The following is an 18,129-nucleotide window of genomic DNA, read 5'->3' as shown; positions in this document are numbered from 1 at the left end:
CCTCTAATAAATTTTGACTGATTTCTATATATTCTATGTATATTAAGTATCTCAAATAACTCCTTCATGCTGACAGTTTCTCTTTTTCAGTGCTCTACCTCTCCTACCACCTACAAGCAGGGAATGAGAGAATGAGGCAGGAATAACACTGAGGTTTTTATAGGTCTTTATATAAACTTAGCTGACTCTATCATTTGCTCCTCTTTAAAAAACTATCCGTCTTGACAATTTGCAGTCTATTTGTCCTCGGCAGCTTGTTCTCTCTGAGAGCAACAGTACAACAGCCTAACCTGACGTGACATGTTAGTGGTGACGACAAAGAACTGTACTCATAAAGCAGCTTAAACTTAAAAGTCGCTCACTCGCCTCCCTCCTCCACCTTTTTCCTGCTGTTTTCCTCATCTAACATTTCTCTCACTTTATCAGACTTTGCACTACAAAGTTAGAAAGTGAACCACAGGCGTCACAGAGAGTTGTTACTTTGAAGATTTAATTTCAGGAATTTGATATGACATAGGATAACCAATAGCCTATTTAGAGAAACTGGTTTTACCCACTTGTACTGTAGATCTTCTTTTTAAGCGTTTCTGATATCAGCAGCAACTGTGATAAAATTTGTGACTTTTATATCACATACTACAAAAGAAAAAAAATCAATTTCTGTTTTACGTCAGTAACATTTTTGTTGGTTATTGTTGGTTAATATAAATGGTTGTTTTTCTACAACCATTTATAATTCTAGTTAGTAGTCCACAGGTGAATAGTAGACAGTAGGTAGTCAGGTAGTGCTTTCCCACAGGCTGTGCAGCTCTCCCAGAAAGTTCCACAAATTATAATTTTTAAGTGAAAAAATAAGGGTAGTCGAGTTTGGGTAGAAGGTTTTAAAAGGTTTGCTAGGAACTGAAATGGTAAAACCAGGTGCACAGATTAAGAGTTTGAAATCTTTAAATAGCTAATTGGGAATAAACATATTTGCAAGAAAAAATGTTTGCTTGACATTGTCCTAAATAAGAATAGAAAACATTTGTTGACCTCTAGCGATCATGCAAATTATGATTGTGTTCGGAGCAAAAGGTGGAAGCTGTGTGATGCAGAGCTTCAGAACGTTTTACAGAGAAGGTCAGGTGTGGTCAGGAAGGATTGTTACTTTGACAACTCTTTGCTTCCTGTTCAGTGCAGTTTAAAATAAAATAATCTTATGTTATGATGGAAAAAGTGGATCAAGGGTGGATCATTTGCAATGAATTTCCCCAAGTGGATCAATAAAGTATGTCATTATTATCATTAATTTGGAGGGTTCTGACCAGGTTATACCAGGGGGAGGCAACCCTGATCCTCGAGAGCCACAGTCCTGCTTGTTTTCTAACCATTCTTGTGGTTACAGCTTCAGATTGACAGAACACGTGATCCAGGTAATAAACAGTGGAAGCAGCAGTAGTTGGAAAACAAGCAGGATTGCGGCTCTCTGGAATGGGGTGTCTACTCCTGGGCTAGCATGTATTTTCTTGTCTATGTTGTCTACTTTTAACTTGTTGTTTACTGATGCCAATGTTTTGGTTTTTTTTTATTAAATTTTGACTTACAAATTTAGTAATCTGTTTTCTTGGTGAAATAATGCACTTGACTTCAATAAACCTCATTTATGGAATCCGGAATTACTTGGACATCATTTTAAATGTGAAAATATCATCACTTGTTTTAAGGCTGATTGCAACGTCATCAAAGTGCAAAGGGAGGACTTTGTGCCACATGAACAGAAATCAGATTACCTGCTAAAAATGTGTCACAGTTGTGTCAAAGTGTCACAGATTCAGTGGTTGTTACTGTTACATGAAGTACAAATATAGTCTTTTGCTTGTTTAATTTTAGGTGGAAAACTGATTCAAACAGACCTTAGAGCAGCTGAAAGTAAAACTCTATTAGTCTAGTAAATCTGAGACTAATATAATTATTCAACAGCTCTTTAGAAGGGCTAATGTTAAATTAATTGCAGGTTAATTCTAGGTGATTAATATCCTTCTGCATTCCACTGTAATGATTTCTTGGCAACAGAAGTGGCCATTATATGAGTTAAAAGAAAGCTTGCATGAATATTCATTATGCACTAATTTTTTTGCACTTGCATGGTCAGTCACTGTAACATAACAGGATGAAAAGATCTAAATGAAAAGATAACGGACATGTGTAGTAATTCCCATCAGTGGGCAGCGTAACTGTCTGTAGAAGAGATGAGCTTTGATGGCAGATCCATCACTGCCAATGCACCAGAGGGAAGCATCTCTTCGCTCCTCATCACCTCCTCTTCCTTTACATTAACACTCCTTCCACCACCTCCTCCTCCCTTTTCCCTGAGGGGTGCAAAACCTCAGCCAGCACTATTTGACTGGTAAGTTAGATCTGTCATTGGGTTAGTTACATCACACTGTTCTGTATCTGTAGGGTATTAGTTCAATTCAATGTTATTTGTGTAGTGCTTTTAACAACGTACATTGTCACAAAGCAGCTTTGTATCTATTGAAGTTTACATTTACATTTATATTTTAGTCATTTATCCAAAGCGACTTACAAGTCAGTACAAGGTACAAGGGCGTGAGGAGGTTTTCGTCACCACTACACTAACCAGCCGCTGGTTAGTTTATATGAACAGTGAATGTGTATTAATCATAATAATCAGATTGTCCCTAATGAGCAAGCCGAGGGCGACGGTGGCAACAGGAATAAACCTTGAGAGGAACCAGACTCAACAGGGAACCCATCCTCATCCTCATCCAATTCAGCAGGAATTGAGCGGTCATACTGTGTGTATGTGGGTATTTAAAAAAAAAAAAAAGACTTTATATGTATTAAATCTGTTGATATAATCATTCTGGTGAAAAAACATATACAACTTCACTTTTTAAATATTTATTGAGATTACACAAGCTAGTGATCATTCACTTTTAAGTGAGGAGGCTATGGTAAAGCTGCTCACACAGAAGAAGGTACTTACTATCACCTTTTCAGGTGTTTGGCTTTTTTAAACCTCCAGTTTTCCCTAGTGTGGGATCTGCATCTGGTTGATTCATTTGTGTGCAGGTCTAAATTGTTGTCGTTGTCTTTATTTTGGACTTGTCATTCTTATCTGCTATACCGCTTCCACTACTAAACATGCACACACAATATGTGCTATGTATATCAGAGAAGCTCAGTGATTCCGAACTGGGGGAAAATGGGGTTAAACCAGATTGAAAAACTGCTCAATTACCAAGTATCAGAGATATATGAATATGAGAATAGCTGTTAATATAGAGGATCGCTGAAGAGCAATCAGTGAAATCAGTGATTTAATCAAACCACCAACCCTCAGGTTCATAGACGACTGCCTTACCAACTAACCCACAGTCGTTCCAAGAATGTGTAGCTTTTGAGGCAAACATTTGTGTGGTCTTTGTGTGAATGTTTTTTCCTGCTGTGCAGTTAGCACACAGTGAATTAATCAGTTTTATTGCTGATAGTTGCTAAATGGCTGCAGTGGGAATGAACCACAGTAAAGTTGCAATTCCTAAAGCCAAACGAATTAGCTAAAAATACTCATAGTTCCAACTTTTAATAACTGTAAAAACAGTGGCACTACGATTTTGAGTTCGCAACTACTACTTTATGTTGATTATAAATGCTAAATGCTCATAAAACAGTAGTAAAAAAGGAAGATACAGGCAGCTGAAAATCTATCCAAGTGCCATCGAAGAAACTGTTGAATCATCAGATGCAAATACCAGGAAAGGTCTACTCTATCAATTTGCAGAATCTCTGACTTGCCGCAGCTGGAGTACCTGGAGCAGGTTGAACTAGGTTATCTAGTCCATTCCTCCCTTCAAACACACTTCTATCCCTAGGTTGTTTCAAAGTGCTGCTTTACGCCACATGCTTTGCCTTTAAAGGATTGCTCTGTGCAGAGGGAATCAAGGGAGTGAATCAGGATCAAACCTGGAGCATTAGCAGGGCTGGATTATCTGAGAACAATGCCCTCCAACGATCAGCTCCAGCTTTGACCTCTGAACTGTGAAAGCGACTGAAAATCTGGAGCAGCACATGAAGGAGAGAAGAGAGGCTGTGGTCATTAATCACAAAATGCCTACTGCCTCAAACACAAACACACAAACTGATGTTGCTCAGGCTGCAAAGTCAGACGTGGTGGTGATGTTTTCAGAAAAAAATCTTCTCAATTTAACACAATCAAAGGTCGACAATCAAAGATCCAGAACTGAAGCAGATTTACCTCATCCCACCCTCCTCCCAGCCAAAGTCCTAATTCCACACACCACAGTGGGTACTATTATCATTGACTTTAAGGCTAAACATGAAGGTCAAGTATTGTTTTGGTTCTTGTTAGCCCAGCCCTCACAAGTAGGATCAGAGAGGTTACAGTTCACATAATATAAAGCACTACAACAAGACTGAGTCACCTTGACACGTTCATTTGTAAAGCATCAATCTGCGTAGCAACAATTTGACTCAAAGTCAAAGATCAATTGATCACTTTCAATTACAATTCAATTTCAGACATACTGTTATAATTCTTGAAATGTCTTTTTAGTGTCTTCATTGGTTTTGAATTTTGTGTCCTATCCCAGAGGGCTTTTTTTGTGCATTTTGCAGAACTTGCTGTAGATTTTTGCACTGAGACAGTGTAAAAATGACTAAAACCAGAGTTGAAACTCTTTGTCAACCAAGTCATATTTTCAGGTTTTGGTTAAAAAAAGGCCACACATCCTGTGGTTCTAGATTCTCATTAGAGAGGATTTGTTACTTTTAATTTTTACCGATATATTTTATTGTACACTTCTTGTGTAGATTTTGGTGTCATTGGTTAGACACACTGTAACTGCAATAATGTCTCTGTGGACCGTATTTTATTTTATAAAAATATCTATGTAAAAATATCTGATCTTCCACCAATGTATTTAAAAACATCACACAATGAAACGTTTCATATAAATTGCCTAAATTTGCCTATTAAAGAATTTTGACCAACAACCTTGTCAGTGCTCTCTGGTAGATTAAAACATGTTCCCTGTTTACCTTTGGTTGAGAATTTATTTTAGTTCATTTATTAGCTGTTAAATATAATATTTAATGTAAGCTAAGGCCTTCCTAAAAGCCCACAGGTGCCTCTACATCTCCAGTTTGAGGACTGCAATGACATTGTAGTATGTGTAAGTATTTGCTTCAGAGACAGTGGAGGCACTGAGTGAAAGCTGTCAGTTACACAGAGCTTTGTAACTGGACTAAGCGGAAGCCAGCGAGCTGGTGGAAGAGGAATTGCGGTGTTATTCCCCGAGTCCTTTTGTACTCGGCTCTCTCCAGCAGCCGGGCTTGAATAGCTCTAAAGTGATGCCGCCATGCTGTTTTAAAAGCTAAGTAGCACAAAGGTTGAACAACTGACAAATGTTCACTTTGTCAACATCTGTGCTGAAATTTTTTTTTTACATTTCACACTCTCCATGACTGATGATGGCCGTACAATGTGCTTGTCCATCCTGCAGTCTATATGTGTATGTATGTATGTGTGTGTGTGTGTGTGTGTGTGTGTGTGTGTGTGTGTGTGAGTGTGTCCCTTTTCTTTATAATTAAATTAATAATGGCCCACTCTTGATTTCAGCTTCAAACAGCCCAGTGAAAACATATTGCTTTTTTATTATTATGGGCTAATTTAGAGGTCTGTGTATTGAAGATGGGGTGTGGTGACATGAAGACGTGGAGGGGGGGGTGGGGTGTGGAGGTTCACACTGTGTGAGCTGTGTTGTAGTGTCTCAGTGGGGCGTTTTTTTCTTCCCACCGTGCAGACTGCTTGACACTGCAGGCCCCAATTGAAGTGTTTGATAATTGAACTTTAATGTGACTATGACTATGACTGCTGCCAGTGGGACCACTTCATCTGCTACTTTCAGAGGAGACAGGAGGGAGGAATAAGTTGGGGAATGAATTGGTGGTGGGAGCCAGCAGCCAGAGAGCCCTCATTGCCGGATTTTAAATCAGAATAGTGCAGGCCCAGACCAGGAAACAAGCACATCTGCCTGTTTTTTTTTTTTTTTTATTCTATCAGCAGTTTCAACAAGGCTCAAATCCTTTTTTATATAGCTATGACAATAGAAAGAGGCCGGTAGAGAAGATCAACACAGTATACGAAAAGCGCAAATTCACTGGTGCACACACAGGTATACATAAGATGGAAATGACAAATGATGACAAAAAACATAAAACAAAATGTCCAAAAAATTGAAACTGCAGAGTTTATTTTCATAAATTCAACAGGCAGATATTCAGCAGAAAAACTGCACTGGAATGAGCTTTTACTAAACACTGGTTTCAGGAATCTCCATGGAACCCCGTTTGAAAAGATAGAGAGCTGTAACTATATTATCAAAACCACATGAGGAACATCGGCATGGTGTTAGAAAATGAAATGCAAATTATTAATAACCTTCATTTCAGATTACAGGGTTACAAAGATGTAACCCTACAAAATAATAGGTCGAAATGAATGAAATGAAGTTGAAATGTTTTAAGTTTAGCAAGTGGTGTGTATAAAATATAAAGATTTAAATAAACAACTGACAAAAATGATGATGATAATCCCAAATGGAAATTTTGGCATGGAGGAATATAAGGAGCCATATTAATTAAACAGTGCACACAAAGGAAACGGTCCCGCTCCGTCTTCTATTGCCTGTTTCACTGCAGTCTACCTGCTCTGTGATGTTATCAGGGTCAAGGCGCGGCTCTCAGACAAGAGGCTTAAGAAGAGACAAGAGCCTTTAACACGAAATAAAACCGTCAAAGTTCAGCTCTAATCCCCGCTGCTGCGCAAGAACCTCGGTGTGTGTGCTCGTGTTTTTCCAGGTTCACAATTTACCTGAGACAACGCGACGAGAGGATTTATTATCACCAGTGCGATTTTATCAGGCTGGATTTGAAAAACAAAGGATTTCCAACTACAGTAGAAATGTTTTAATTAATTCGAAGTCTATGAATGATTTAATTTGAAAAGAGGGCACAGGACAGTAGGAGGAATAAATATGATCTAAAAAACGATCCAACTTCGGTACGAAGCAGTGGAGCTCAAGTGTATTTAGAATTAACTTTAATTACAAATCTATTATTATGGTCAGGCCTGTTGTTAGAGTCCAAAAACTATAGAAAGTCTATTTGAAGATAAACATGCAGCACCCTGGAGAGCTCCACATCAACCACCTGTATCTTTTACTTTGGGTGTTAGTGGGTGACTAACTAAATTAAAGGTGACACACATTTACAAAGGAAATGAAAGTAAAAACCTAACTAAATATGTAGGCCTATACACTAATGGGAGGAAAAACGTTCACTGGATTAGCTGAATTAGATCATTATTCCCTGGTGTTTTTATTCATTTAATAAGAATTTATAGTGATTACACCTTTGGGGAGTTAGTTTAAATCTACAAGGAGAGATTCTTATCAATTCAATATCGAGACAATATTAAAATATCTAGTCTGTGTAGGTTAAGTGTGAATCCTTCAATTCCTGTTATATATATATATAACAATATATATTGTTATATAACCATAGAAAGAGACCAAACTGATGACATAAAATCTAATAATCCCTGTACAAAAAACAGAAAACAGAAAACAGTCAACGGTCAAAGCAACTAAAGGAAGAAAATTAATAGAAATAAATGTGCAGAAAATCGAGCATTGCTTTAAGGAGTCTTACTTCTGTGGGTCTAATATACAGAAGAGAATTTCCAGGCTTGGCTTTCTACAGCATTTGGTAATTTATAATTTAATTATTTTCACTTTAATTTCAAAAATCAGTGTTAGACAGAGAGAAGTATTATTGTGAAGTTGATAAGAAACGCGCCTCGCACGGCAGCGATCCCAAACTGTACATGTCTCTCTGAACTTCATGTTCATAATCAGCGAGAAATTAACTCTACACAGCGTTGTCTGCTCTGGCCTGGTTAACATCCCTGGCGTATAAAAGAAATATTTGTCAGACCAGGCTCGAACTGGTCTCTGTCATCAAAGTCCACCGGAAAGCGCGTCCTCGACCATCAAAGCCTTCAGTCCGAGCTTTGGTTTGTTAGCGCCCCCCTCAGTTCATTCCCCTGCTGTGCAGGGTAGAGACCGCTGTTTCAGAAACCGGATTCCCTTTGTATCATAAGACTAAAATATTCTAAAAACAAGTTTATCTTTATTCCATGAAGCATTTTGAAAGTGTCCTACGTCACTGTGGGTTTTTGTCTTGGAAAACAAAAACCCACAGTGCACGTTTCACTGTCAGTCAATCCCACAGAGGAAGTTTGAAAGCCGGTCAATGTTATTATTTATTCCTAATAATAATGAGAGGACTTCATTTCGGAGCAGCCTAAGGTGGAGAAAAGTTGAGCTACAAGTACTTACCAGGCAAAGTGCAGGCATAAGGAGAAGCGCGGCGCACCAGCGCGTCACCTGCATCCTCCCGGAGCTCAAACTTCCACTAATTTCCCTCAGCTGGTAGTGGCGGCTTTGCGGACCATAAATCCACCTGGTATCCGCCTCACAGCACGGCCAAGCCCCTCAGCAACCCAGGCAAAAAGGATACAACGCACCCCATGACTGCTGACTGAGCTGACAGTTGAAGACTGGAGGACGGAAGAACCGGGGACGCTGCAACTGCTGCTCCAGGTGGGCTGGGACTGAGTAGGGTCGAGGTGGCAACAGTCAGGTTACTTGAGAGTTAATCCAAGTATAGAAATCTGCAGGGTCATAGTTGTAAACGGGTTCAGATCCCGATTGTCTGACAATTGACGCGCGCAGTGGTCGCAGCGTTCCGATCTGTACGGAGCGTCGGGGCTTTCCGCTTTATAACGCGCTCCTCCAGCACAACCAGGGAGACTCTCACTCTAGGGGGGAGGGACGAAATGAGGAATGAGGTTTTTAAGAAAGGCAGGGAAATAGAAATAAAACGGGAGAGATTGGTCCAAGACACAAATTGATGCCAGAAGTTATTTAGTCTTTTGCTCTAATTTGTTAAAAGACATTTCACCTTGGGTTTGTGGGTTTGTGGGTTTGATGGAAACGGATGAACTGAGTCGTTGTTACACGCTCCCAATGTTCATTTAGCCAAAATGCAGAAAACCACAAACCTGATGTTTTTTTTATGTCATTCCCTAATATATTTAGTCATAATCACTGGCACAGTTCACTTGGTTACTGCTGTTATTCCATCTACTGAACATCTGCATCGTTCTTCTACAAACATACAACATGTCAGTGTCAGCTGACACAACATGGTTTGTCATGTTGTGAAAAGAATGGAGAAAGAGGCTTGTACCTAAAAGGCTCATGTGCACTTACCTCAACCACGTTCGTTTCTTAACTTTAACCAGATGGTAACTAAAGTCGTGTGTGTCAGGGGTCATCACCCTACTATTAATCAGCACATTAAAAAGGCGTTGAAATGTTGTGGTGGACAGCGGTCAGCCATCTGCCTCTGAACAGCAAGCTGCAACCCAGCCTGTGGATATTAGGACAGTATCATTTAATGTTGTGGCTGATGAGTTTATAGCATTTCATCGAGTCTTTCAAATATAAATAATGGGCTTTGAATGTAATCCAGTCAGAGACGACTAATACATTTTAGTAAAGTGTCATTTCAGAGACAAAGGAACACTGTTGACTACTCCAGTCAGTCTCTTGAGTCCCTGAATTTCCTTTGCTGTGTGTTACTTTGTGATAGTTCAATTAATACATGTACCATTTGAGGTCTTAAAGTCTGATTCAGACTCTGGTCCCACTCTAAAACATCAAAAGGCATTTGTAACCTTAAAGTCCAGTCCTTTATATAGTTTCAGTTTTTAATTGTGCACTGTGTACTTTAGTTTAGTTTAATAAAACAAAATAATATTGATAGTGACCATAATATGTGGTCGTAAACTCTTGTTGTAGTGCTGATAATATGTGCTGTTGAGTTGATGCTATATTTCTACACACAGTAGCTCCTAACTGTGTAAGAGAGAAATATGTGTGTTTAAAAGTTATTGGTTCTGTTTACATACACTGTCTTCTCCTCCAATGGGATCATATCCGGGTCCCACCAGCACACTGGCTGCAGAGTGATGCCTTAACTGAATCTTAGGCTCAAGTTATGGTTAAGGTTTGAATAACCCCCCAGAAAGTCACAGATTGATGGATCAGAATATTTAATGTAAAGTCCCTGAGGGATCAAAACAAATTGTGAGTGTGCAGAGTGTGTCTCTAGGTTGGGGTAGATACCTAGGATCCTTTTGTCAGTGTCTAGGAGGGGTGGGGAGGAGTAAACCGAAGAAAAAAGACAGGAGGGCAGTACTTTAATAAATCCCCACCAGTCTCATTGCAGTGGCCTAGCATTGTCACCATAACTCAGACAACTTAGGTTCCTGTTCCATGATAGCCTTCAGAAGCCCAGCCTGGCATACAGTGGCAGAACAGGCATAGATAAATCAGTAGGGGTTGGCTGACCTCCACTGTGGCTTTAATGAAACAAAATCTGGTTTAGGGTAAGGCCTATAATTTAGTATTAGTTTAACATTTGCACATTATTGATCAATAATACCCAATCCAATGTGGCCTATTATTTTAACAGTTTGAACAAGGACACTGTGCTGCAGGTTTGTCGCAAATGCCTGAGTCATCCAGTCAAACTGCAGTAGGGTCAAGGTCCCTCAGCAGGGATGAGGGACATGACTTTAAATGGACATTATTACATTACATTCATTGGGCAAACACAGTAAGATGAGTACATCCAACCCCATATGACCAAAAGCTTGATAAAAAAATGGTGAAGAAACAAATTTATGCAAATTTGTGTTGTAAGATATTTTTGGACATCGTGTCTTTATTTGACAGTGGTAGTAAGAGAGAGGCACAAAAGAAACATGGGACAAGAGTTATACCCACAGACCCCCTGAATGACATACAGCAATGGTCCCCAGTCAGACTAAAACCACATTATACAGAATGCGCTGTAGCCATTCATCCACCTGGATGCTCCCAAAAGTTAGCCCTTTCTAGTATAATGATTGTCACACGTTTCTGAGAGTCAATTACATTCACAGTCAGCCAGAATGTGTAGTATAGTATGTAAATTAACTAATAAACTTGCTTGCAAAACAGCACACACAGCATTGCACTTTGTGTATTGGTATGATTAAATATTATGGTCATGGCAACCAAACTATAGTTAAGATCTTTTTCTGTTCGGGTTTATGGTAGTGATTGTGTTTTTTAATAAAAGGAATTTCACAGTCAGTAACATTGGTCACTTGAATGTGACAAGCGCATCGACTTTCCTAGTGGGACACTGAACATTGTGGACCAAAACTGTCAGTTATCTAGTCAAGCAAAATAAAGAAATATGCTGACATAAACTGGGTTTCATTCAGCATTTAAAATGTTAACAGAAGGACTGAGAGTGTGACACTGTGTGCGTAACTGTGAAAATCTAAACACTGGTTAATCCACACCGCTTATCTAAAAGCAGTTTGGCCTTGCTATTGTCAAAGTACTGTATGTATAATGAAAGGGTGAATAAAAGTGCATAAGCTGTTTAGGGCTTTGACTAATGCTGTGGAATGTGCTTTAAGTCTTTAACCTAGACAGTTGGTGGCAAAGAATTTTTTTATTGCATTTCAAGGGCACTATACAGCATCAGTGAAGCACAGACAGTTAGAACTGAGCTGCTGAGTTGTGTCAGCATCCCAGAATAATAACCATTCACAAGAGTGATGTGAACATAGCCGGGGCCGATCATTACAAAAAGGAGAGAAAGAGAACATTTCTTACTTCTCAATCAAACACCTGCTCCCCTTCCTCTTTTCAGCACCAGATCATCTCTCATTGATTGAGTATAATTAGGAGGTCAAGTTGCCAATTTTCCAAACACACCTTTTAGTACCCATTCTGTGCTGGGGGAGAAAATTATAGGGTAGCCTATTCCTAATAGCTTACCATTGGATTGCAAAGAGGAGGAGCACGAGATAAAGACAAGAGAGAGGAAGAGGATGATTGCCTATCTGAGTGATGCTGGCATCCGTTGGCATGAATATGTTTCGCTGGCTGGGCTCCATAGATGATTGTGAGGGCAGATGTTACTGTGGCCCCTGAGGCATACCTTCGTAAGTGGCAGCAGGTTTGCAGTGGCCGCTGCCCAACCAGCTGCCATCTTAAGTGTCACTCCACATCTGCGGCAAGGGATAGGAGTCAAACTAGGCTTGACCAAAAGGGCCATGGGTTTGCCTCATGCCATGTGTGGTGACAAAAGGATCTATGGCCTCCAGTTACGGTCGCGCATGGCAGTGCTTTTCAGGAGGATGTGGAGGGTGGGCGGGCTGAGGAGTAGCTGACAGAGACAAATGGCTGAGTGGAGCGGTGGTCACAGGATGCAGCTGCTCCACATCAATCGCTTCCTCATCACAATTAGAATGACTGCCAATTTTTGCTTCAAGTAGCAGGAACAGAAACTGAAGTTTCCATGTGGCTTATTTAAGGGCCTAAATACAAGTCTTCAAGTAATAGACAACTGGAGAGTTGAGACTACTTTTGGATGAAAACTTTGTAAACTAACTTGGGTAGAGTTGAATGCCCTTTTATGCTGGTGTAAAGTAAGGAATGGAAATAAGGAAGGAAGGTCTTTCTCATTAAGGAGTCTGCAGTAAAAGGTACTCAAAAATATTTGAAGAAAGGGAAATAAAGTGAAAGAATAAAACAGGTGTATAACAACTACGGTCTTCATTTTTGTAGCTTTGGCAATTGTTAACATTACACCAAATGTAATAAACACAATTACATCAAATGCCACTTTTCAGTGCTGGCATGGAAAGCAGTGTGACTTTATGTCCCTCATGGCAGTGTCTGCATGTATAGTTTGTTGAACGTTAATGAGGGTGACAGGAGGTACCTAACATTAACCCTATCATATATAGCATGGTCATGACGGTACCAATATTCAGTAAGGTGCTAAATGTGCATGTTATCCATAATGTTGCTAATAACTGCAGTAAGTTCCTTAGACCACTACCAACTGACAGGAACTGACCATTAAATTGTGATTGGTGTTTTTAATGTATATTTTAGTAAATACTTTTGCAGAAAATTTGGATTATTTGGGATTTGTTTAAAATCAATGTGATCTTTTTCACTTATTTATTTCTTGGTTTAAATCATCCAAAGCTTCTGGTTTTGCTGAGAGAAAAAAACAATCATCTGCATTTTTTCCGAAAGAAAAAGAAAAAATGAGGTCACACTCATATGTTTTGACCTGTGATATTGAAAATCTACTTCTGGTTCCTTCTCACCTGGCTGATCTGATGATAGTTTTAAACTGTCAGTATACCTCTGTTTTTGTCACTGGCTGGTGGTTCACGTGGAGAAATGTCCAGTCAGAGATGGTTTTTTCCTTTCATTTCTCACAGATCTCTTTTCTTTAAGCCCTTTTGAAGACAATTCACCACTTTCCTTTAAGCAGTGCTTTTTTAATCAAGGGGTTAGAGCAGTTACATGAGACATTGCTGGTCTTAGGGGAACAGATTTTAGAAACAAAGAATAATATAATATAAATAGATGATCTCTAATCAGATTTTGATGCCCCTCTTGGTTGCTACAAAGTCCCCTGTATGAATTAGATTTTACAACATGACTTAAATGGTTAGGGCATCGGGTAAAGCTTCCATTTCTATTGGAGGAATTTTATTTGAACATTGGACATGATTACATCAAATGTTGATTAAATAAAAGGACTAAACCATGTTCCCTGATGTGGAAGAACAGAATAATTAGACCAAACTATTTTACTGAGTCACAAGGCATCCTGTGCCTTTAGGATACATCTGCAGCCAAAGATGCTGTAAATGAATTGCAGAATATCAACTTTGTATGCCAGCACAGAATGCTTGACCTTACTTTGTGACTTCAGTTTTTGTGTCAATTTCTTATGACACAGGTTAATTTGCACTGACCCTTTCTTCTTCACTAAGGACTCCTCTTTTGTCTCTTAGAGAACTATGAGGTTTAACACAAGCTATAAACTCAGTTCATGAACAAAAAAGAACCTTATTATTGTTCCAATTGTTGTAATTGCTGTCAATCCAGACACAATCAGCTGTACGCGGTTTATTGGATTAGAAGACTGTTTATTAGATTGCATGTCTTAGGAATTTATAGCCAATGTGATTGTGTCACCGGACCAAAATCCTGGTCAACAGTGGGCATATCTTTAGCTGTCTTTTACTGACATCTGGTGGTGCAGTATATTATAACAGCAAGCTTGACTTTGTTAGTACTTAATATATACTGAAATGCATATACAATTTTATTAACTATATCTATAGCAAAACTGATGTTTATGTTATAGAAGTTCATGTTTTGAAATTCTATTTGAAACATTAAACAATCATATTGTTAAATATGAGACACTGAGGAGTAAGGAACTGTTGAGAGGCATTAAGACTTATCTCTATTGTCATACTTTACCCTGTGTAATAAACTCGGCAACATCTCTGGGTGAGAGAGTTGCACCATTAAAAGTGGGATGGATGTAATCGCTCCTAATCAGCCCAGGTTTCCCCCCAAACGTTCTATGTAGCCCACATTGTTTGCTGGACTCCACCTAGGCAGCCAGTGGTTGAATGAAGACATATGGCTATACATGCCATTACTGGTCAAATTGTTTAGTGGTCCAGAGAAAACTATGATTTCTATGACGACATTATTTTTGCAAAGCTCCAATCTAGGGTGAATCAGACCTCCTCAGTGTCAGCTAGGATTGGCTCCAGCCACCTGCAACCCTCAGCGGGATAAGTGGTGTAGGAGATAGATGGATGGACAGATTGTAATTTATAACAATCATAACTATGTTGTTGTACTTTAATTAGCTGGATGATTAGAGAAGTTTATCTATGCACAGTGCACACATTGAACAGTACAGTAGTTCATTATATTCCATTAATTCATTCTTTGTGGCAAACTGTGGCTTTTCTTTTATACAAGATCGATCCATTATGTAATCCACACATATGTAAAGCTTATTGGAGCCTATGCCAATACCCTGGCTGTCACTGGGTGAAAGCCAGGGTACAACCTGGACACCAGTCTGCCTAAGCTGATCATATGGCACACAAAGAGAGACCATTCACAATAATTTAGACCTGTGGCCAAGTTAGAGTAAACCAAGATATGTCTAAAGAGTGGATTTTTGCTTTTGGCCATTAAAATACAGAAAAAACACAGTATTCTTGTTTGTATTGCTGTGAACAGATAACATATATTTTTTCCTTTCCTGTGCTATTGGTCTTGTGGTGAAATGAAACAAACTGTCCAGTCTTTCAATGTCTTCCTGTCAAAGTCCACCTTCAGTGAACCATAGATAATTTGACCAGTTAAGCTAAACTTTAGTAATAATAAATGGGGTTAAATCCCTTACATTTTTGACAGACACAGACACTTAAAGATATATGGTATCTCACCTGATGATTCTCAGCCAGGTCTGATTGGAAACTTTTACTTTTCATCTGATTTTCAGTTAGTAACATGGCTGCTCAGGTAGATTGAGGTCAGGTGACAAACTTTGCCAGTTTAGGCCAGATCACTGCTGGGCCATAAAACCTTTCAGTGTCCTCAAACTGTAGTACTGTATTTTATATGCAGCATGGACCCCTCAGTGGTTATGTGGCATGATGTCATTATTCCTAAGCCCTCGGAACTAACATCTACAATAGAAGTTTATCATAAACTTGTGATTAAATTCAGTTTACCTACTTGAGATCTAACATCAATGAGTGGGGGTGAAGGAGGGGAAGTGTGGGGGAACATGAGCTCACCAGCTGATTATTGATTCATTTGTCAGATGAAGGGTGTGCAGGTTGTGACTGCACAGTTTGTAGTTTTTAATTGTGTTGATCCCTTTCCATAAAACAGCGCTAGAGGCCCAACTCTCCTAAAAGTGGTGAGATAAAATTTGTTTAAGCTGTTCATTGGTGTGATTTTTGATCTAATTGAAATATTCTAGACCTGAGGCATGTGTCATTTCACTTTTTTTAGTGCTGGAATTTTGTCATGTTGTGTCACAAGTCATGATTTGTCTCCTTTTCCTTGCTGTACAGTGTTTTGTACCCATTTATAAAGGTTAACATACACACACTGCTAACGGCACTTCATGTGCCAGCACATGAGAGCTTGATTTCAGACTTTCTGAAAGGTTGTCTGCATCTAGATCTAGAAATATTTGGTTTTATACTAAATACTTTTTTACACATCATAAATGCAAAAAATTACATTATGTAAATATAAAACTGTAAATAAAATAAAACTACTATATTTTATTGTAATGCCCTGAAATATAATTTTGCAATGTTTCACAGTAGGCACTTCAAATTTTCTTTTTTATTACCAGCAATTGGAAAACAGTAGGAAAGACCTGTTTATTTGTGCACACCCACATTCCTTTTGTTATTTCTTTTTTGTGGCTCCCTTTGCTATAAAAGTGGAACCATATCATCGTACATGAACAAAAAATATATACAATGTTTTAGCACTTTATTTTAAACTAGGAATACAAATTAAACATTCCATAAACAGACTGCACACTTAGTTTCAATTTTCAAAATCTAAATATTCCACATTGAAAATTCTCCCTGAAAAGTATTTTTATCAGTAGAATGACCTCATGGTCAGGATTTTACACAGTCATGGGATATTAAAAGTCACGCAAGCTCTTTAAAACATACAAACATAGCAACTGTTCATGAGTGCAGTCTCTGTGGGATAAGAGAGATCATTTAGACAAATCTCATTAAACATGAACACGATTGAATGTTTTATTTTTATCCCTTGTCACAACTAAACCAGTTGTGGCCTCCTAGTTCAGAAAAAGAAGGCTACATTTATCTACTGCATTTAGAGGACCATTTGAAATTAAATAGTTTCTTTCTGTCCATCAGACCTACTTAACTACTAGGGTCAGGTTAAACTGGAAAATAGTCCAGCCATGTTAGAAATCAGATGTGTTTTTTGGCTGTTTTTATCTTCATATGCCAAAACACCAGGAGTCAAGATGCAATATTAACATGTCTCTTGGTTTTGACAACTCTTTACTTACTATGCATAGATGCATATCAATAAGTTACAAAAGTAAAAAAAAATCATATTAAGCCACAGTCAAAAAATTGTCAAGAGAATAAATAAACTCTGGCAGAGTTTCAAACGTATAGCTGTACATACTAGAAAGGTAAAGTGGAGATCACAGAAAAAATCCTATTTACATTGTCCCACCGTACATCACATACAAGAGGTAATAGAAGAAACATATTAACAAACATTGGTGAGTTCTGTTCTGCAAAAGTCTACTGTTATACTAGCACAAGACTGTACACTATCTTGTATTGAGAGAGGCAGTTTCCTATGGCGAAGTCAGACATAAGTACATGCTGCACTAATATAGTGCAAAATTATGTCTGAAAAATGAAGAAGACAGAAGTTATGGTGATTCATTTGCAATTTTTTTTTTCTAGTTTGATCTGGTCTCGCAAGATGGACCAAGGCCAACATAATTGAGGGGATAACTACACAGCTTATCCCACTAAACTGTGACAAACTTAAAAAAATGATTGTGCTTTTAGAACAAAATCTTAGTTTTCAGGCAACCCTCTCCAACAACTGTGGTTTGGGTGTTATTGGCAGTTCTAAATGGCAGAGCAGAAAAGGCAGACTTCCAGAAGAAGATATAGAATCCATGAAGGCTTTTGTGAAAAATATAGAAATAGAAGACATGAACTTCAAGGCTGCTGTCAGACATCAATCAGTGTTTTTATCTTTTGAGGTTTCTCTTCTTTCTTCATTCAGAATCATCCTCCCACAATATGCATATTTATTGAAAAATATCCAGTGGAAGCCCTGACATCAAGTGGTTTCATTTGCAGCAGTGTATGTCCTACAGTAGGACAGTGTCATCAGCAGGTAGACTAGACTACATGTCGGCGTCTCCATCATAGGCCAGAGTCAGCGGCTTCAGTCTGTTGTTCATCTGCCGTCGCTGTGGCTTCTTTGGCTTTTTGCTACAGAACAAACGAACAAACAAAGAGAACCTGATTTCAAC

General features: G+C 38.7%; 2 protein-coding genes across 3 annotated transcripts in view; both read right to left on the bottom strand.

Annotated features, from left to right (window-relative positions):
- The window catches only part of nxph1 (neurexophilin 1), a 31,096-nt gene extending 22,320 nt beyond the window's left edge, over positions 1-8,776 (bottom strand). The window contains exon 1 of the mRNA XM_026348936.1: positions 8,424-8,776. Within this exon, the coding sequence (XP_026204721.1) occupies positions 8,424-8,477 (54 nt within the window). The 5' untranslated portion in view covers positions 8,478-8,776. The remainder of the gene's footprint in view (positions 1-8,423) is intronic.
- An 8,320-nt stretch (positions 8,777-17,096) lies between these two features.
- Positions 17,097-18,129, bottom strand: part of thsd7aa (thrombospondin, type I, domain containing 7Aa) — an 89,388-nt gene continuing 88,355 nt past the window's right edge. For both annotated transcript variants that reach the window (XR_003298069.1, XM_026349205.1), the window contains one exon: positions 17,097-18,088. Coding sequence is in view for 1 of the 2 variants with exons in the window: in XM_026349205.1 (XP_026204990.1) it covers positions 18,001-18,088 (88 nt within the window). In the remaining variant the exon portion in view is untranslated. The remainder of the gene's footprint in view (positions 18,089-18,129) is intronic.

This window comes from Anabas testudineus, chromosome 11, assembly GCF_900324465.2.
Source record: "Anabas testudineus chromosome 11, fAnaTes1.2, whole genome shotgun sequence".
Taxonomy (NCBI): domain Eukaryota; kingdom Metazoa; phylum Chordata; class Actinopteri; order Anabantiformes; family Anabantidae; genus Anabas; species Anabas testudineus.
The sequence above is the reverse complement of the archived record's forward strand: the minus strand, read 5'-3'. Positions and strand labels throughout refer to the sequence as shown.